Raw genomic sequence first — 22635 nt, forward strand, 5'->3', positions numbered from 1 at the left:
GTTTAGTGCATATACCAATCGACTTTTTTGTAACACAATGTGTAAGAAGGTCTTCCAAGACGTAACATTAAAAATATAGGTACCACCAATGTATACGGTAGTTCATTTTAGTCAAGTAAACCAAACAAAAACCAATGAGGGAAAAAAATGATATCAACTCTTTGATATATTAATACTGATTTGCCCGCAAGTGTCAATTAAAAATCTGTACATGTCTATCCTACGATTCTTTTTAATTTTAGTAAAAGGTGGCATAAAAACATTTAGGATATTTAAAATAAAACATAATGCCATGTTACTCTGTTAAACTCACTTTAATGTTTTATTCTAAATATATTTGCAATACATGATTAAGTATTGTTTAAAACAAAATATTTTATAATCACACCGAGGAAACAAAGCAATCGCCGTGATCACGGGTATTACATGTTGGTTTTAATTAATAGTTATTTCGAATTATACATAATGCTGCTAAATGTTTATCTTTTTAAACAAATAATAAAATAGAACAATTTCCCTACACACATTGATGCAATGAAATTGCCTTTTGCTGTCTGTACATTCAGTTTATCCATTTTCTTGAATGTCGTGTTGTTGGGCAGACCATGTTCTTAGAGAATTGTTAACACTAGCCATGTATTAGATTTAACTATTTATGCTATTGATAGTTTATAGCGAAAAGAGGCTGTTGTTAATTTAAATACATTGAAATTAACAAAGTAGACAATAAAAAGAATTGCCGTCAACGTGAAAAATAGTATTTTTATCAAAATAACATTCATGCAAAATAAAACTCGTATACAATATTCCGTTTATCACACCAAAGCGCTAGAAGATATATTCAGATTTATTAAATGCAGCAAAATATTATGTTTCTTAAAACAACGTCAAACAAAATTGATAAGCATAAGTTGTGACATTTTTTTTTTCTAGAATAAAGATGATAAAGCAAAATTGATAGGGATACAATCTAATACAAGGCCACATAAATTCATTTCTACATATCACTTTTACAAAGTAATATACATATTTTTATACAATATGCTGTTATAAAAACGATCCCTTAATATCCCTTATAGAGATTATAGCCGGACGTTAACTTGGTCTTTGTACACTGAGTTATTGTAAATTCTCTTTTCTAAAATGAAAGTCTCTGGGATTGATATCTTGAATATATTGCACCTCACGTCGGATAAATGAACATACATGCAAATAAAAACGAACAAAGCTTAGATTCATCATAATTAAAAGAGGTAAAATAGAGAAATAAGAGGTATTTTAAAGAACAGAAAAAATGATATTTAAACGATCGAGTATAAAACATGTATTTATTTTAGGCTTGTTAATCACAAAAAAAAAAAAATAAAAAAAAATAACCACTAGATAAATTATATCCTTTTTATCTGTTTTCTCAGCCTCCTAATCACCATATCTTGATCTTACTAATTCAGGCTAACATATTCTGACAAACCTTGAATATATTCGTAAATGGCTTGATAGATTAATCCGTATTCATCCTAAAGGAAAAAGAAAAAAAAAGTAACAATTAATGTTAATCGTAGCTTTTGCAAAATTTCATATTCAGAAACTTAGTTATTTATTAACGACTATTCCCCCTTGTATGAGTCATACTCAAAAGAAACTGCTAGAGTAAAAGAAACAATGTTTTATAGCAACTGATTTAGATATCAATTATCTTTAACTGTTGTTCATTTTGACATGTTTCATATTTTCCAGAAAACCTTGGCAAGGTTTGTGTTTGTCTAAATAAATAGAATATTCAAATCTTAAAGATTACGGCTGCTTTATACCACTGTTTAACTTGTTCTGGTTTTAAAACCTACATTTGTACGCGCCAATTATAAAAAAAAAGTTACATCTAATTTATAAATTTTAAAGTCCATACTATTGTAAAGCAGTTACATGTGCTACATGTACTAGTATGTAAAGTTCACACTGTACTTGTGTGGCGCATAACTCTTGTCTCCTTGTCTGTAGTTGTCTGACTGTTGTAAACACGTCAATGCTGTCATCCATAGTGATTTGTTGTATGGCGTTAAACACAGCACAAAAGACACCACACATTGAGGCACCATCCCTGTTTCCATAGTGTTTAGAAAATCATATATAAGATCATAACACTTTCATAAACGCTTACGTAAATCATAAATGTGAAATGTTAACCGACGCACAGTAAAGTGTTTGACACATAAAAACATTGAGACTTTAAACACTATTAAACAGTGTTTATACAAGTGTATATCAAAAAGGTTGTTGTTAGAGCATGTAAAATAATCCGCAATAACACTATTAGCGAATAGTACTCTTAATGGAGAATAGGTTATTAATATGATAAGAATATTCAAAATAGTTTTAAAAAATGCTCACATGCTTATAACAGCTATGGGACTGTTCCTTGGGCGATTAAGGGCAAATGAGACCAAGTTACAAAGACATGTCACATTGTTCTGAAGTTTTGAGCCAAATTCGTATATAGGTTCAGCTACCGTAATACAGAATGGTTCTTCCTAAAAAAATATTCATGATATGATATTTTAGAAGATGATTGCATTTTTAACAACAATGAATTAAGTACATCAAATCTTTCTTTTTTTGTTTAGAAAAAAATCATTAGTCGATAATGAAAACAAACACCGTTAGATTTAGAGATTGTAATCTATAAAATGGTCAGGTAAATCATCTTAGAAACAAATTACCTGGTACCTACATATTCACTCATTAATGAGCATTCTTAATAATCATATAAACATGCATCATATATTTAGTATTTATATCTTTGTATAGATTAACGGGAATGTATAATATAAAGAAAACCCATACTTCAAGAATAAGATTGACAGTTACCATCTCTTTGTGTATAATCAAAGTTGACACCTTCAGATCGGTTTCTTTCCAGGTATTGCAGACTACTCTGTATGGAGACACGACCATTTCAGATGATGGCGATGGCATCCATGCTTTGCTCTTATTTAAAGAAAAGAATATTTGATGTTAAAAATATCAAATTACATCAAGTTTGACTTAAAGCATTAATTTGCATTTAATTTTAAACCAATTGGATAGGTTAATATTTTTGCTAGACAGATTAATTTAATTATGTTCAATGACTCGTCAAAACTATCTCATATAAATTTAGAATAGACGTCATGAATGTAAAATTGAAAGAAAAAAAACTGCTTTATAAAATATAGTAACATATATTGTATTCTTGCTGTAAGTTGGAACATACAAACTACATTTGAGAGAACACTAAAGGTAATAAGCATTCGTAATGCTATCGGGAAGACAAAATAAAAGATAAACACACTGATTTGATATGGTGTAGGGGATCCAGGCAAATGACTGTGCGGCATTCATAGTCAACTATGAGACGAATAAACTCAACAACGTTGTCATGTGACGGGTACTGTGTAATAATGAATCCGTTGTCCTTGGTATATGTCTGAAGATAATACATTTTATCCTTATAAACTAATGCCTAAAATAACATGGCAAACAGAATCATAATGCATGGAAGTTAACTGTAATAATCATTTTTTGCAGTCCTCTTAAACGAATTGATTGCAAATCTGCAAGTTATGTAATACGGTTTTAGGCCTCACTTGTTATTAGTAAAATTACTTACGGAAGCAACAATAGCGTCGATAAAGCTCCCCCTGGCAAGAACAGTTGATGTCACATGAGGCCTATATTTATTGACTTGGAAACAGAAACAGAAATGCCAATAACTATTTCATTTGCAATTAAGGATAAAACAAAATAGATAGCTTAGCTTCATTTTTTGGTAAATGTTTAAATAGAAAATCATATAGTCATGAACAATAGATAAAACAAACTTTAGAATGTAAAATTTGTTACATTTTACATATCAGAACCATTTTGTTATTTAAACGTTAAAACGACTATGTAATACAGAACAGCATGTGACATGCAAGCTCTAAAATCTAAAACATTTAATTAGAATTTCTCTCTTCCAAAAAGATATGAATACACACTAAGTAAAACTGCATCTTTCCCAGAATTTTCCATTTGCTGTTTTTCCGCCTTGTAACCGTCATCCGTGTATGCTGAACACAATTTCTTTAAAATCTTCAATTTCATGGTAGTTTATAGTTAAAAATAGCGCAAACAGATGGTGTTATTCAACTACATTCAATTTTATGAAGACACCATCAGATGAAAATTGTCCTTTAAGAGTTCATATAAATTTTTATTAAATTTATTTTTTGATATCGAAAATTGTATAAAATTTAATAAGTAAAAGAAATCATAAGAAGCACATGCAGCGCAATGGCGAAAATGAAAAGTTAAAATCAACATGAAATTGTTATGTATTCTCTCATTTGCCCAATAAATAATTAATTATACATGTTGCGACATTTTAAAGAAAAAATATTGCACGTAATGTGACAAGAACTTGTTTTAAAATGGCGACGCCATCGTTTGAGATAACGCACGGATAACTAATACATATGTAACATTTTGTACAGACCTTACAACATATCTTCAGCCGTTTTTAACGTTAATAAAATTACCTATATCGCCAACAAATGCATTTTGTGAATAAGTTGTCCAGCAAATGACGAGTATGGGTAGAGACATCAATTTCATGTAAAAGAAAAACCCCCACCGATAAAAATTGTGGTCAAAATGCTGAGCGACACATTTCGGAAGTCGGATGTTAGACAACAAGTAAAAATTGTACTGGGCATGTTTAGAGTCGGCAGTCATTAATTTTGACAGATAGTTCTAAAACAAAAACTACAAAAAATAATGTATAGTGAATGCTCAGGTAGAGTACATGTTCAAATAAACTATTTTTTTCAAGGACATTTCCGGAAATATAACGTAGATGTTATCGTGGGATCGTTTTGAAGGGTTCAACAGCGACGTAAAGGATGTTTTTTTTCGACGCCATGCATGGCACCGCCTCGTTAATCCGGCTGAAATGAATTATTTTGTAATCAAAGAATGTATTAAGTACGTGTTTAAATGTTCGGATGATTTTTTTGGAAAAGAAACAATGATCAAACTACAGTTGTTTGTCAGTTAATAAAATAATATTGCGCTCAGTTACGATATATTGGGAAAACCCTCATAACACAAACCTGATAAGAAACATGTACACAGTGGGAGTAGAGTTGAAAAGCTTTTGATCTTTAAAAATTAGTTGTAACGTACATGCCATTGACCTGTATTATTTTAGAAATTCAAGTCAACAATGCTTCAAATTCAAACCTCGTGTTCCTCTTTTAGCGAAGCAGAAACCATATTTCCTTTCTTCATTAATGATGTAACTTTATGCAAAAACTGTTCCTTTGATTGCAATGCAGGCTGAGCTTGAAAAGCTTCTTGCAATGCAAGGAACACTGCCACATATTGATTCTGAATGAACATATAAACAGAATCATACCATTTGAACAGAATTAAAAATATCAGTTAGAGTTTAGAGATTTAAGTTATTTTTAAGTATTCTTAAAAATGATTCCAAAGAGAAAATTAATTGATACAACCTGTATATCTGTGGTATGATTTTGATAAACACAATATGAACCATACTCCATTACATCATTACTACATTTTACATTTATGGGATTATGATTAAAATCGTGTACACTAATTTTTAAACTAATTTGAAATACTAAATCATATTAAAGGTAATTTTCACATGCTATATTACTATTTTTTTAGAATTACATACATAATTACTTGCTAGAATAGATGAATGTTCTAAGTTCGTTACTTACAAGAGTTTCAACCATGTTCATTCGGTTTTCCCTCATTGTTTTTACATATTCCGCTACATTTACACTGCCAGACTTCTTTCCAGTTTTGTAAAGATAGTCAAGAGCTATGTATGTACCCGTGCAACCAGTTCCTGTGCTGTAAGATTAAACTATTTTTAAATCTTAACCATTCAAATATTAAAACTTCACTACATATTTCCAGACTTACTCTAAAATTTAGTTTTTTGATTGTGTTTAATCAATAGACAAATATTATAGAGGAAAAAAGCTATCAGTAAAACAAACATGTTTTCTTTTCAGTAACTATCTTATTCACGTTCAATCAGCTCTTTAAGCTTAAAATCTGCAAAGACGTAGACGATGTCCTAATACATGTCACTTCAAATATTTTCAGACTTACTCTAAAATTTAGTTTTTTTTATTGTGTTTAATCAATAAACACATATTATATGGGAAAAAAGCTATAAGTGTCTTGATACATGTCTTAATTTATACAATATCCTTGTAAAGCTAAACACTGTCATAAATATACGTAAATGGAAATCGTTTGAAGTTAAAAGGAATAGTTTACCTGCAATGAACTAGTGTGGGAGATACTTCTTGAGGAACAGTTTCATTAGCCACGTGATTGTGAAATATGACCAAACGCAGAGGACCCGGGATCTCGTGATCACGCCACGTGGTATAATGGAATTGTGTTACCACGTATGATTTCATCTGCAGGGAAATTTTGAAATTAAACTATGCGCAATAAATCCATAATTTAAAAATTATGGCTTAAGTGTCGTATTACCTTCTAATGAGTGTCATCAATTTTGTTAATTTGAATGTAAAGAAGCATAATTTTTGTTTAATTTTGAGAAAAACAGTCTTTGTATCTGCATGTTTTTGACCTTACAAAATGCAAACCATTGAAAAGATTTAGTTTAAGCAAGTATGTTGCGATCAAGAACAATGCAATTTCAGTTATAATTCATTACTAACCCCTAGCTGAAACACTTTAAATATTCTCTTGGTGAAGAGAGCGTACACCTTTTCTTCAATGACTTCAACAGAAACTGTTCCATAGATTTCTGTTTTTCCATTATTTGGCCAGTATTTGTAGCATTTTACCTTTAACAAAAATTGTATACATGTACTGCGTAATTCGCCTAAGTTGTAGCATTGCGTGTGTTTATAACAATTCGTTTGGAAAAAAATGTAAAAAAAAAATAGAAAAATCTTTCTCTCGTCTTTTCTTGAAAAGATACTATTATTACTATCATTATATCAAAATGATGTGTCTTTTTCCATCATAACTGATCAGTCCAATCGTTAACATACCAACCATGCAATTTACTGATTTTTTTTTTACATTGGAAAATATATGAGTAAACTCGCCTTTTCTCCTTCTGTTAGATTTGTCAACATGATTATCTGCTGAATTTGGTCCTGGCATACCATCTCCCAGAAATCAGATAAAGTTGTTTCGAATGGACCTAGGTGTGACAGTTTTCTAAACTTAATAATTTGTTACATGCCATGCCACTTGACGAGAGAGAGAGAGGAGAGAGAGAGAGAGAGAGACGTAAAATAAATTCATCAGAACATACATAGAGAATTAAATGCATTTTAAGGCGACACTTACACATTGAATAACAGCATTACTTTGACACGTCAATAAGCAAATACTATATGTAAGTGTATCCATTAAAAAAAATAAGTAGAACTGAGAAAAAAAGGTTGGCATTCCTTACAGTTTGCATCATGATAAGCAAATACTAGACTTTCACCCGTGTGAACACGGGAAGACATTGCATATGATTTCGGACGTTGACAAAACAGATACATTGACACAACATATTGTTGACATTTATATAACTAAGTTTCAAGTCTACAATAATGCTATTAATTTCACTACACTCTGCTTAGTTAGAATAATCTAACTGTGTCTCGGGACAGGCCTTCACGACACTTCAAATGCATCCCATATATCCAGGATGATGCAAAAAATTGCAGAATCGCTCCGAAACAATTTTGGAGAAAATTAATGTAGCTGCATAAAAAATAACAATTAAATTATTCATAACAAACCATTTTGAAGCTGCAAATACCTTTCATCGAAAAATTTAATTTATAAAGATGAAGAATTAAACACTTTTTCACCGGCGTTTTTACTGGCTTCGAATTTATATACCATGTTGATATTCGGATCTCAGGAGATTTCTTTGAAATATCGTTTCTGAGTCTATCCATGCAAATGCCATATTGTGGAAGCATAAACTAAAAAGCCTTCCATGATTTAGCGTGAATGTAATGTGAATGCGTAAGATTGTAAAATCCCAAAACAAATCAAGATGATTTCCGGATTTTTAAATGAATTTGCGCTGATTACTAATTAGCGAAGCTTGATTTAGAAAAAAATAAAAACAAATTGGTAATCTTCAAGTACCAATGATGTTAAACATATATAAACCAAAAGACAGTACTCCGATTTCTCGGTATTAAAGCCCAAAAATTCGAGTCTATTATTTCAATATAGTAATATAGAAGTTATTATGCTTTTATTGTGTGTTTCAAAACATAAAAAAACCTAAACTAAACCTAGGATGTTCACGTTTTTGTGCATTAACTAAGAAGTAACCAATTGCGTTAGACGTATACAAGCGCATTGATTTATATGATTATCTCATGGACGTTTAAAAGCCGATTTACATACAAAGAGGAAGTCACAAAGAGACAAGCGTATGCGTACAGAGACAAAAATTGAAAAGTTTTGTTTAACAGAAGTTTATAATTGTTGTGTATATACATTACCTTGAGCAGCAATGTATTCATTATTTCGTTCGGCTCCCTAGAGAGAGAAAAAAGAAGAAAATAATAAATTTAAACATGATATACGATTTCCATGTATGTTGTACAACTGTTTCTTAAATACTAACATTGTCACATTAAGTTTAAACATTTAGAGTATTAATGTAAAAACTCAACCTTTAAAATGCTTACACTAATGTAGTTGGCGTTGATGTAATCACAAGTTGTTCCTACGTACCGTCTAAGGATTACTCTAGAGTGGTCATCTTAAACAAAAACAAATTATAAATGTGAATACTATTCATACTAAAAAAAACTAAATTGTTAATACTAATCATAATATTCATCACATGTCGGTACTCAAATACTAACATTTTTACGCTATAATATGACTCGGTAAAATATTTTATCACAAAACTTTCAAGTTACAATTTGTGCTTTGAAGGACAAAATAAAATTTTGACTTATACTTTTTTATATTTCACTTTTATTAGAAAGTAAAACAATTCCATAACAGGTAAGCTATGCATTCGTTTACCTGCCATTTGAACTAAATTTTAGCAAGTTTAGAATTTCGTATATCAAATAATATGCAACAAAAAGTTTTTATATATACTCTTAAAAAACAAAGTAAGTGTAGCATAAAAAATGAAGATTAAATCAAAACTCTTGCAAACAAGGGTTGCGTAAAACTTTCCTTACATGGAAGTGTTTTTTGAAATCTATTTTTCGGACGATTTATGGATAATTTTCCTGCGTCGCATAGGGATCTTTCGCCATGTGGTAGGGACTAAAATGAACAAAACAAAAACCATATAATGACTGAGGTAAAAGGGAGAATAACTATGTTACATGATTCTAGTAGAAACAGTTCTGGCTAAGTGTAGTTTGGTCATTACAAAGGTATAAAAAACAATAACAAATGAAATGACCTTAAAGATGAATATCTTTTAATACATTACAATTTTCATGAATGCATATTATCTACAACTTATATTTACAAAGACATTTTATCAAAGATACACACCGCATAATCCCGTTTAAACCCCTCAGCATTGTCTCTCTGCATCTCTGTTATAATTGATCCTATTTCAGCTATCGGAATATCGAGCAACAACTGTTGGTAGGTGCCCATATCACCAATCGAATTCTTCACCTGCAGTTTTTCATAGACCTTACCAGTGGTCACATGACGTTTAACTTCCGTTTGGTCTAAATCTGTTCGAGCCAATCTTGTTTCTTCTTGCAAAGTGCTGGTGTCTAATTCTAATGTTTCGTAACTTCGGCATGAAGACCCATCTATACATAAAATATTTGAAAGTGTGTTACATGCTATACGTTCATAAGATTGATATTACTTAACAATTTCACTTTTCAATTTTGAATTTAAGTTACAAATAGTTTTAGGTGTCATTTCTGCGATAATCATAGCCGCTAGTAAAATACGTTCTCGCTCATCACTATTGTTCCCAGCTCAAAATTGTTTACACTTCAAAATGCATGACAGACTTACTTCTTTGTTCAGGTTTGGTTGACTTCAGGACAGCCCTCTGAATGGTTTGCCTATACAGATATCGAAGTGGAAGAGGGAAAAAAATGATTATATCATATGAAACACGCATTATGATACTGTAAATATTGAGAAACCTAAGTGGATAAAAAACGTTTATTTCGTATGAAACACAAATTATGAGATACTTTTTACACATACACATTGAGAAACTGAGTTTGATACCTTCTATACAGAAGTACGACCGCGGCTATTATCACCACAAGAGACAGAAATCCAACGAATCCACCAATATAAGCCGACAAAAGATTATTCTCAGTCTCGTGTTCCTGTAAAACGTCGTGATTAGTTGTGGCGAAGTTTTGTTGATAACTCAAACTGATAGTTTAACGCAGGAAGAAAAACTATTCAAGGTAGTAAAAACATGTCATTGTAACACATTCATTGCAGTAAAGGTTACCATAAGGACATTTAGCTAAGGAGCTGAAACTATATTCCAGGAAATATTAAAGTATAAGAGTAGTAATTATTAAGATGTTTATACATACATGTATATCAAATTATATTCTATGTACTTAAAGAAGTTTGCAAGAAATTACCACAAAGTTAAATATCTACATATGTATGATGATAATGTGACATACTACTAGGCAATATCCGCTTTTAGAATCACAAGTTTGGTTTCGGCAATTTAAGCTGCAGGTTGAGTTGCAATTCGATCCATAATACATATAAGAGCACGCTATGAAAAAAATAGATAAAAAAATATATAACCAGAAAAAAAACGGTTTCGACAGTTTGATACATCTAAAAATATATATATTCAAAACTCAAATCCTTTTTGGCTTTAAGGTAACATAATTTCAGATTGCATTTGTTTCTAAAGCGTTTTTGATTGGCTAAATTGAAAATAATGAATACATTTTTTTATTCATTCTCAAAATTTTAATGTAATATGTATGTCTCTTTTTTATTCTCTAGCTACTGAATTGATAAAAAAATAATACAATATACTCTGTGTCTTACTTTTGTTGCAGAAGACCCCTTCATAGCCCGGTTTACAGCCATGTGGGCATTTGCCTGTTATTTTGTCACATGGTGGGTCACAATGACCACAGGTGTTGTTGCAATTTTTACCGTATGTTCCGTCATTACATTCTTCAATTAAAAAAAAATTGTAATTTTTTTTTCTAATTGACACTTTCATATTCACCCATATACAACAATACTATACACATGAGATATTCTTGTATAATTTCACATAAAAGCATTTTCATACTCCTTCTTGAACCATATTAATAGTTGAAAATAAAGAATATTCAGGTTCAAAATATCCGTATTTCTTTTTATGCGGGAAAAAATATTAAGAAGTGTGTAGTTTTTATATATTATTATTACAGTAACTTGATCTAAAGGGTCGGAACATGTCATTTTACGAGACGCGGATCATTAGAGCAAAGGAGACGCGAATCGTCGAGTTTAATCTCATGATCCGCACCTACCAACGAGATTTGACCCGGCTCTTTGTATCAAGAAACTGTTAAAATGACAAATTTATATATACCGTTGTCTTTTTAAAAGATTTGATCACAAAAATATCCTTATTAAATCAATTTTATAACATTTACTTTTATAACAAAACTATTTTGAAAAGAACTCTTTTAAAATGCGCTTAAATACAGAAGTTAATTAATTTGTACTACGTAATCAGAATCAGAAAGTTGTGATACGGAATCGGGAAACCAGAGTGCGGTAATCCAGAAAATTGGATTAGACTCTGTAAAACTGACATAATCAACAAGTGAAAATTAATGGATATGAAAAAAAAAGTTTCCCTGCACATATTTTTACACAACAATGAAAAAATTATCCATCAAATATGATATATGATAAAGGTCTTGGATCAACGTTTCTTTTCTTAATATTTTAAAAATTTATATTGATTGAAAACAATTTAATTTTTTATTCCATACACGATGATATAACAAATAATGTTTAAAACATTACAACTTTACCCATTTTACATTGACTTCCATAATACCCTGTCTCACACCCAGCGTAACAGAAGCCGTTAATGTGGTTACATCTCCGTCCATTTATACAATATCCACAGTCTTCTGCACATCCAATTCCATATTTGTAAGTTTCACAGTCTGTAACGATTTAACGTTCAATTTAATCACAGAAAAATTATAAAAAGAAATAGCCTGGTTTGGTACCCAACAAAAATAAAGGTACACAAAGAATAATAATACTTTAAAAATCAACGTTATTTAACACTAAATAATAAAAAAAAATGCCATCAATATAACTATTTTTAAGCATGTAATTGTTGTTGCATATATAGAACATACCATTTGTATGATTTGTAGTTATCTGTATTTGTGCTATCAAATAAATTGACCATACCCATACTCATTTCGTTAATATTATTATCATGCAACTTACAATTACTACTATGCGATTGAAACAAAATTACTTACAATGTTCACATTTTAATCCCCGATACCCATCATTGCATCCAAAACAATGGCCAGTCTTTATGTGACAGCGATGGCCTTTACATTGAGCTGGACATGGATTGGAACAGTTTTCTCCGAAGACAAAGGAAGAAGGACACCCTTAAAATATATATTGCTAAAGTATGCTCGTCAGATGATAGCATATATAAATCTTTCTATATAAACCACGAAACATGATTTAATAGAATAGGTCAGAATAAAACTTCCGGGGAAACACAGTTATTGTCTATCCTAAGATACTTATGCAGGATATTTGGCCGATTAAAAAAAAACAAGTACACATACCTGTGAAAGAATTTCAATTGAAATTGATAAAAGGGAAAATCGCCAAGATATCTTCATTAACACATTATCATTTTTCACTCCTAAAAGTTTACAGAGACAAAAACAAATTTCTGAAAAAGATTTCCAGTGGGGAATGTTTACATCTTTTCTCCATTCTGAAGTCACTCGGAATACCTCGCGCAATTTTTCAACGTTATCATCCAGGTCTGCTTCAATACAAAATCCCCGTAGACATTACTTTTTTGGCGTGTATTGAAACATAATTAGCCACAGGGAGTGTTTCAGCGAAAATATCTTGGAAATAGTTGATACTTTGAATGAACATCGTTTGAATCCTGAGGTATTTATAAATATTGAGTAATTAAGCCAAATGTGAATCCAGGATATCTTGGGACATTAAATAAACACATTTACGTCTCAAAAATTAAATTTCAACATTCTGATATATATAAAATAAATAAGCTATACGGATATTTAACGCATCAAGTACTCACCATATACCTCAAATTCACAAAGATCGTTGTAAGCGTAGCGTGAATAGTCTTCTGGGTAACTAGTTCTTGTCCTGTTGTTTTTGAAAGTTACATATCTGCCGTGCATAGTACAGTTCAAAGTTAAAACTGCAGGAATGGTGTACTTGTCAAAATGGAAGTCGTGAAAACACAGAACTTTGTCTTCTTTTAACGTTGTGTTTGAAATATACACAGAAAATCCCAGAAATTTGCCAGCATTCTCGTTAGTGGGTCCTTTGCAAGAATTAAAAAGAAATACATGTTAAACCAGATTTAATTGATATACATGTTAAATCAATCGATTAATAATCGTATCTTTCGTAACATTTTTCAAAATCTACGATACAACATCAATTTTTTTGTATAATTCAGTGCTGAATGTTGACATGATTATGCTGTTGCACTGTTTTTAAATTTTAGAAGACGTCAAAACCACAAATACATCTGCTTACAAAATGCGACAGTCATATCACATGACTAATATCAACATAGAATCATAGAATATTGCACTGCTATGAACAGTGTATATATATTTCAGAAACATATTGCATTTGAGCGATTGTTATTAAAAAAAGACATGCCTGTGAAACAAGTTCACGTTTTTTCATCACAAAAATTAGCCGATACTTTTACTGGCCGCCTTAACTGTATTGCGTACGTAGATAGATAGATAGATAGATAGATAGATAGATAGATAGATAGATAGATAGATAGATAGATAGATAGATAAATAGATAGATAGATAGATAGATAGATAGATAGATAGATAGATAGATAGATAGATAGATAGATAGATAGATAGATAGATAGATAGATAGATGGATGGATAGAAGAAAACAATAAATAAATCAATTATTGTGTTTACCCCAAGGTAAGTTGTCTGTTCTATAATATATAGTGATGTGATGAATTCCTAGAATCGCCCCAAGATATACACGTAACAGAGCCACATATCTACTGCTATGTGATATCGTACATTGATATCCAGAAAAGGAAAGGTTTGTTTTCAATCCGTCAACTGCCCTTGACGAGTTCAGATAGTCTGCAATTTCTTCATTTTCGTAAGGATACAGTTGCCAGGTGTCCTTATTTAGAGCAATGTTCTCTAAAACAAAAATAAAACAAATGTGTTTTTTTAAACAGTGATTAATACACGCGGTCAAAACGAGCACTTTTCTCTTACTGTGATTTTTAAAAGTATTATGAATTCACTCAAGCTGTTTTCTGAGACTCTTGCAGTTCTAAAATTGGTTACATTGACGAATGAAAATAAAATTATTTCTTGGCCAAAAGCCTGATGGTGTAAGACAGAGAAATAAATGACAGAATGAAAAAAAAAATGATTTTTAATATTTTATTTATCATTAAGTCAACAGTTTTCATTTATACTGAGATGGTGATTGATACTGGCTTAATAGTTAATATTCCGATGTATACTAAGCGCTTTCACTAATTGGGCAATGATGATTGTTTATTGGGACATACATGTATTGCTTTTTAGTCCTAGATATCAATCTTAGCTCTTTTGCAATTCACTTCCAATAGACTACAATGCTACAAAGAGACAGTTACCGTAGGCAAATACAATCCCTGGCATCATAAACAAACATAGCATCTTAGAAATGTTGTGTATGATAAAACTCATATTTACCATATGTCATCTGCAAATATATTAAATAAACAAAAATATGAATTCAAATTGTACATAAAATGCATATTTATATACCATGGAAAAAGCCGGAAATATAACTGGCTGTTTTATAAACCAATACAAATGAGTTTCACCTTTTACTATTTTATATAAAAGTCTATGGCGTTCTTCAGAGATACAATATTCAAATTTTTAAAGGAGTATCCTGGGGTCATTTTGTTATAATTTTCAACCACTACTTTCAATAAACACCAACCTAATTCGAGATGGTACTATAAATCTCCGTCGATTAAGTTCAGTGATCATATTTTGTAGTTTTGTAAATAAAGTATTTTAAGGGTGATAAATGATAATGAAATAAGTAAACATTTAATGCAATACGTTGGCCATGTGAAAAGACGTGCTATCGACCCAGAAAAGTTTAATAAACATAATCATTTTTCCTTCTTCCTCTTTCTCTTTCTATCAACAATTAACGAACTAAACAGAAAAAAAATATATAAGGATAACACGATCGATATTCCCATACATTTTATGGGTTTTTATTTAATCGATATATTTGAATTATAACCTAACAAATATCTTTCTTAATTTTTAAATTGGGTTTATTAATTATTGTTTTCAAACTCGTAAAAAGAATAATTGCATGATTTGTTGACCAGCCATTGAAGGTTTCAGCGCTTGTCAACCCTCACCACCAATAGATACGATTGTTATTTATCATTCCTTTTTTTTTCGAAAGATCAGTATGTCAAGTGAAAAAAAAAAAACAAAAAAAGAAGCTAAATTACAATTACTCAAATGACATTGTAAAGGCAAGGGCCAATAAAATGAAATCTTTGACGAGCAGCAAAACAAGTTTTTTGTTAAAATGTCAATTTGAATTGATATGGCGTTAATTTTCTTTGTTAAATTCGTTGTGCTTTTTTAAAGAAATTTTGATTGTTGTAAGAGATTGATCTGTTGATTTCAATTTTACCATAACATCAAATAAACGTCTTGCTAGTTCAGTATTTACAAGTTAAATCAAGAAACCGCTGAAACATTGAATGGCCCGATTTATGGGTTAAACCTCGAGGAGGATAGATGGTATACAAATAATTGTTGTACTTTGTAATAAATCCCTTAATCAAACATAGAATTTTATGTAAGAGCAAGGAATGGACCGATATTTTAAACTTTTTTTAAAAGAAAGACATTGAAGGTCTAAAGGGTTTTATATTTTTTTTATCAACGAATAATTCGTATTAACTTTTTAAGATTTGAAGGACTATACATTTTGAAGATAGAACGTTTGTTCTTTTTTTTTTTTTGAGCAAAATAAAATAAAATAATATTGGGATTTTAATCAATGAAAAAAAGACAAAAGGATTGCTAAAAATATACTTAATATCCATATTCCTATTTACTTAGATGCATACGAAGAACGCTATTAAGGTAACATATTATTTCATGTAACGATTTCTTTACCGATGCTTAAATGAGCAAACGAATGTTTGTCATATTTAAGTATGACATAAATGTTAAATACCAATATCTGAATACATAATAAAAACGAAACATGAAAAAAAACATACATACAATTCATATCCTGTGATTTGGATATTCATGAACTCACTACTCTTTGATCCAGATCGAAACCGATAGAGACACCTATATAATGTACACCAAGATTTTACCTATAAAACAGAGATTTACGAGAATTTGATTCATTTACGCTGGTTTAAAGATTGAGAAGGAAAATAGTGCTATAAAGTAATACAGGAGGACATAAACATCTCATCACCAATACCATAAACTGTGTATACTTCCGTGGTTCTCAAGGAAGCAAAAAAGGACATAGTTCCCTTTTGTGATATTTACCAAACAATATGAATTTGAATTGATACAAAACTAGAAAAGTTTCAGCAAAATTACAATGAATATAATTACTGAAGTACTGAGGGTAGTTGATTTTAATTATCGATTGTTATTTAATTTAAAATCACCGATATTTTATTTGCATTGAAAGTAGTTTCTTATATGTTCATGTACACGCATTTAAATCGCGCATTTTTCAAAATATGAATTCTTGGATTTTTCCGACGAGACTTTTGAGAAAACCTCACGTGAATCGTTTTGTGTAATATTTAAGGATTGAATTAGTTCCATCAAACTACATATCAGTAATCGAAATATATTTGAGAAACTGTATGGATCCAAGCAATATTAAACTCTTGTCTCGTGTAACCAGAGGCTCGGCTGTTACCGTTAATATCCGACACAAAAGAGAGATTTTCTGCTTGTCGGATATTTACGGAGTCAGCTGAGCGTCGGGTTGAACGAAAATATATTAAAATCTAGCGTAGGAACACCTACGACAGCAAACCTATCTAAATTGTTCGTACCAATTAAAACCTTACTATTTTCAAGGTAAGCAAAAAAATGCTTAAGAATACATTGCATCAAATTTATCGATTACTTTTAAGAACTAAGTGTTCTTATCCGTTTTCTATTTTATGCTTAGGTCAAAGCACCGTTTCACTTTTCTGTTTGCCAGAGTAACTGCATAGGAAAGTTGAATAAAATCAACTCTAAAAAGTCCAGTATTACTTTGAAAATAACTGTTAAAAATAATTTGTTTTTGCATTACATTTTGTCCCTCTGACGTATATTAATTTCTACAATGTAAAAATGCTATATCACTTCTGCGTGTAAACCAAACCTTAGAAGACTATCTAAGTATGTTTATTTTACCACACATAATATACAAAACAGGAGCAAAGCAAATACGACCTCTACAAGAATCAAAGGCATGATCAGGTGCTATGCCTCTGCTGACCGGCCACAATGTCGTAATCTGGAGAACGGAGAAATTCGAAGACAAATCGGTGATTGATAATGATTGATAATGGCTTAACACTATGTATGAAAAACGCCAGTCAGCATTTAAACTAGCGGAAGATTGTGTTTGCTAACAAAGTCTTTTTATTGACCTAAGAAATAACAAAATGATGACTTCAGTCGAGACTGTTGATATTTTGTTTTATCAACTTGTTTGTAAGTAGCTTGCCTCGTTTTAGAAATTGTTCATCCGTAGAGCATGCCCTTGCGTTTCAAATCAACTGAGAAACAAAAGCTCTATGCAGATGATGAAGTGATATTTCTACATTCGTTAGGAAATTTCAATAATATCAAAGAAAAGTAGCACATGTACATGAATGAGTGAATTGAGAGTGTGCATGCTCCAATATAATAAAGCTTACTTGTTTCTAAAAACAATCTAGAAGAAACATTTAAAACAATGGAAATTTACTACTGTAACTATTTACTGAAGAGGTAGAAAAACAGTTTACGTCATTTATAAGTGAATTTGGACTTAATAGCTCTTTATAATCTCCATTAATTTTTTTTCTAAAGAAAATCAATCCATTAAGATAACAAAAAATAATGAATTAATAAGAAATACATTTTTATTAAAATGATATTAGGAGCTACTGGAGCAAAATTAGAGAAAGTCATGCAGTTTATTTGTATAGTATACAAAATTGGAAATTTTTATTACAAAATCAATAAAAATACAAGTTAACATATTGATATTTAATGAAACAACTTCCTTTTTAATCGTTTATATCAACCCAGTTTGCACGTTGGTTATACAACAAATAGTTTAAAAAAAACATATACATTGTTTCATGAGTAAAATGATTAAAACAAAATATATTCAATAAAAATATATCTTATTTACTACATCTACATGTACAACTGTACAACACACTCGGTTTCATCGTTAGTTTATTTTTTCCCCTAAGAAATGTACAATTGTTTCAGAATATAATTGTGTTAAACATATATCAACATAATTCTACTGTACAATCTCTTCACATAATTATTTTTTCATAGAGACATCTTCAGGTCAGCAAAGGTTCACAACATTATGTAGATGATATTGCTGTTGTGGTTTGTTTTCGTACCTCATTTCTGAAATAAAAAAATGAAATAAGATGTATGATGTTTTATTGAAAAAATATAAAACAAATTTAAAGGAATTTCTGAAAAATGATTTCCAATTTATCTCTATTATCACTTTCATCGAAACTTCGAAAGCGAGCAGATACAATGTTAATGTGGAATTTTTTAAAATACTACTTTAAGTAGAGTATGGAAAAAATACTTTTTAGTTAGTACTGAAACAATTTCCATTGCTAACTGAGTTCGAGAAGTTGTGTAAATCATGAAATACGAGTGACAGACGAAAAAACCAAACAAAACTAAAAAAAAACTCAAGTTAGTTTTATACTCTTTACGGGAATAATAGAATAGCATTTTTGAAATAAAATGACATTTTTACCATGATTTATATGATGAAGATCACGTTTTCGAAACAGCGGATTTTCTCTTCTTCTTTTTTTATTAGCATTTTGTTTTTTATTTTTATGCTTTAATTCTAAAAAAAACGTTCACCTTTATTTATCAATAAATAGTTATTTTAAACATTATAGCAAATGATATAAAATGATTATATATAATTATATGATTACAAAAGCCATCTGCAGGACCGTAACATATACACGTTAAGAACAGTTTCAAAATGCATCGTTTTAAATTCTATATGTACTTTAGAGCTAGAACATTTCAGACATATAGATTCATTCAAATTGTTTTATCGTTCTTGTGCCGATTTACGTTTTACTTTACAAACAGATTGGAACGACAAAAGCCAGATTTCTCAGTATTAAAGCCCAAAAATTCGAGTCTTTTATTTCAAAAGAGTTCTATAGATTCATAGATTAATATCTTATGACATCAACCATAATGATTACGTTTGTATATGTTTGTATTGTAGAACAAGGCTCAATAAAAGTATACACATTTCAAATTATCAATAAATTACGCAAATTGATTCGGACAATAGGATATTTCATCAACAACAAGTTACATGATGCATAGAAATAATGAATGACACACCATGATTTGAATCTGCTAAAATCTTTAACGGAAGATGTCGGAGGTTATATGGAGGGTTAAATGAAAAAAATTCTAAATGATAATTTTTTTCTTCATACTGAGAACAATTGAAAAAATAAAATAAACAGATAGATATAACTGAATAACTCAAATGTAAAAAAGCGTCCTAATTATCTTAGAAAAAAATTGAAACAAATGTTATTTAAAACATACTTCCCCGTCCGTCTTAAGTGTGGTGGATTCAGTGTCATTTATTGGAATGGCGAACAACTCATCGTAGGTGCACATATTTTCAGCGGAACTTTGAATTTGTATTTGTTCGTAACTATTTATGTCAAAAGCATTCAATTGTCTTTCCATTAGACGCCTTGATGGTTCGTCGGTGGTTAAATTCAAGTCAGTATTTTCGTATGTTTTGCCTAAAATCAAATCATGCCAAAAAAGAATATTCTTAGTCTTCTTGTTTGTTCACAAAATGTTTAACATACGCAGCATCCTTACTTAGTCAGTATTACTACATTATTGAATACAAGAGACACACAAAGCAATGTGTTTTTTTTTATACATATTCATTGTAAAGTTTTAAATACGAGTACTTAAAAACAAACTTACGTTTTGATTCTGTTTTCTTTGGCATTGATTTTTGACACTTTTTGCTGATAGTCCTGTGTTTAATTGATTTCAAAGTATTTTTAAAATAAATAAAACAAAATACATACCTTCGATCTAATTCGAACCAAATTCCATAACTATAAAGAATTTAGAGTTAATTACTTGTATTATATTTTACTGATAAATATCATGAAGCATTCTTTAAAAAAAGTTAACTATTTTTGGCAGGTTATTGTAGTGATAACTTCTAATCATCTGCGTTTGATCGCATAAGTAATCATACTTAATCTTAACATCACATGCATGCACAATGATTATCAATATTTCTGTCAACGTCTCAATAAAATAATGTCTGTAATTAAGTATATCACAGTTGTAACAACACGGGAACACAATAAGTCATAAATATATACTAGACTTTGACCCGTGCGTGCACGGGTTGACATTGCATATGATATCGGGCATTTACAAAATAGATACATCGAAACACCGTTTATTGTTGACACTTGCATAACCAAACTTCAAGCCTACAATAATGCTATCTGCTGAGTTGGAATAATCTAACTTTGAAGGCCTTCACAACAGTTAAAATGCCTCCCATATACCCGTAATATAGCAGAAAATTGCAGAATCGCTCCAAAACGATTTTGGAGAAAATTAATAAAGTTGCAATGAAAAAAACAGTCAAATTGTTCACAACAAACCATTTTGAAGCTGTAAATACCTTTCTTCGAAAAGTTAAGCTCTGTAATTGCAGAATTTATCATATTTCAACAACGTTTTTACATACAATATTGACGTTCGAAACTCTTGGGATTTTTTTAGTAAATGCACTGTGTTAGAGTTATCTCCCGTATTGTCTTTAATGAACAGAAAAAAAAATTCAAATGAAAATTAACACGCATTTGTTTTATCGTTTCCAAGTTTATCCATGGAAATGTGATATTGTGGAAACATAAAATAAAAAGCCTCCCGTGATTTAGCGTGAATGTAATGCGCATGCGCAAGATTGTAAAATCCAAAAAATTCTGATGATTTCCGGAATTTTTTGAGGAATTTTCGTTGCTTATTAATTAACGAAGCTTGATTGAGAAAAAATAAAAACAAATTGGTAATCTTCAAGTACCAATGATGTTTAAAATATATAAAACAAAAGACAGTACTCTTCCGATTTGTCGGTATTAAAGCTAAAAAATTCGAGTCTATTATTTTAATATAGTAGTATAGATGTTATTTTTTGTTTCGTATTGTTTTTGTAAAGCAATTACATGTAGTTTTTCTAAGTGTTACCTGTAACATTTTTGAAAAATACCTTTTATATAAACTGAAAACAATGATTATTAAGAGACACAGTGCTCCTGATGATCCACCAATTACAAACAACATTATATTGTTATTTTTCTTTTCATCTACCTGGAAAGAGATCAATCAGAAAGAGTGTGTATTTGATATATATATATATATATATATATATATATATATATATATATATATATATATATATATATATATATATATTCAAAGAATTGTATCGGTAAAATGTTGTATCAAAGTATCGAAATTTTACAACGAATTGATAAGAAAATAAAGCCTTTCATCAGCAATAATAATATAATGGCTTAATATTACGATCGTTATATTTAGTAATGTGTTTATAGTGAAAATAGATTTATTTGACGAAATTTCATACGTAAGAATTTTAACAAAAATCTAAAACCCTTGATTATATCTGGAAGAACTTAATTGAATTTAGATTTATGTCTATAAATGAAAATCATTATTTTTTACATAAACTAAGGATACACGTTATTTTTTTTTGACAAAAAAAACGGTTCAATTGAAAACATATAAACATAATTTCATTATTAAACAAAGTGGCTGTCATAAATCAAATTTCTGATAAATATTTTGTACATACATGTACTGACGGTTTCGTTACCAGACAAGTTCCACTTTTAGAATCACAAGTTTGGTTCAGGCAACTTGTTTTGCATGTTAGCTCACAATTCGGTCCGTAACGCATTGAGGCGCATGC

At 30.1% G+C, this 22635-nt stretch overlaps 1 protein-coding gene across 1 annotated transcript in view; it reads right to left on the minus strand.

Moving 5' to 3' along the window:
* Positions 1-1442: 1442 nt before the first annotated feature.
* Positions 1443-22635, minus strand: part of LOC128174405 (uncharacterized) — a 41758-nt gene continuing 20565 nt past the window's right edge. The window contains exons 14-29 of the mRNA XM_052839968.1: positions 9589-9860; positions 9264-9351; positions 8754-8827; positions 8565-8601; positions 7149-7246; positions 6753-6881; positions 6340-6485; positions 5769-5904; positions 5260-5406; positions 4017-4110; positions 3647-3720; positions 3327-3463; positions 2866-2983; positions 2389-2528; positions 1963-2098; positions 1443-1517 (exon numbers count right to left, since the gene is read on the minus strand). Coding sequence (XP_052695928.1) covers positions 1443-1517; positions 1963-2098; positions 2389-2528; positions 2866-2983; positions 3327-3463; positions 3647-3720; positions 4017-4110; positions 5260-5406; positions 5769-5904; positions 6340-6485; positions 6753-6881; positions 7149-7246; positions 8565-8601; positions 8754-8827; positions 9264-9351; positions 9589-9860 — 1901 coding nt within the window. The remainder of the gene's footprint in view (positions 1518-1962; positions 2099-2388; positions 2529-2865; positions 2984-3326; positions 3464-3646; positions 3721-4016; positions 4111-5259; positions 5407-5768; positions 5905-6339; positions 6486-6752; positions 6882-7148; positions 7247-8564; positions 8602-8753; positions 8828-9263; positions 9352-9588; positions 9861-22635) is intronic.

Source organism: Crassostrea angulata, chromosome 2, assembly GCF_025612915.1.
Source record: "Crassostrea angulata isolate pt1a10 chromosome 2, ASM2561291v2, whole genome shotgun sequence".
Taxonomy (NCBI): domain Eukaryota; kingdom Metazoa; phylum Mollusca; class Bivalvia; order Ostreida; family Ostreidae; genus Magallana; species Magallana angulata.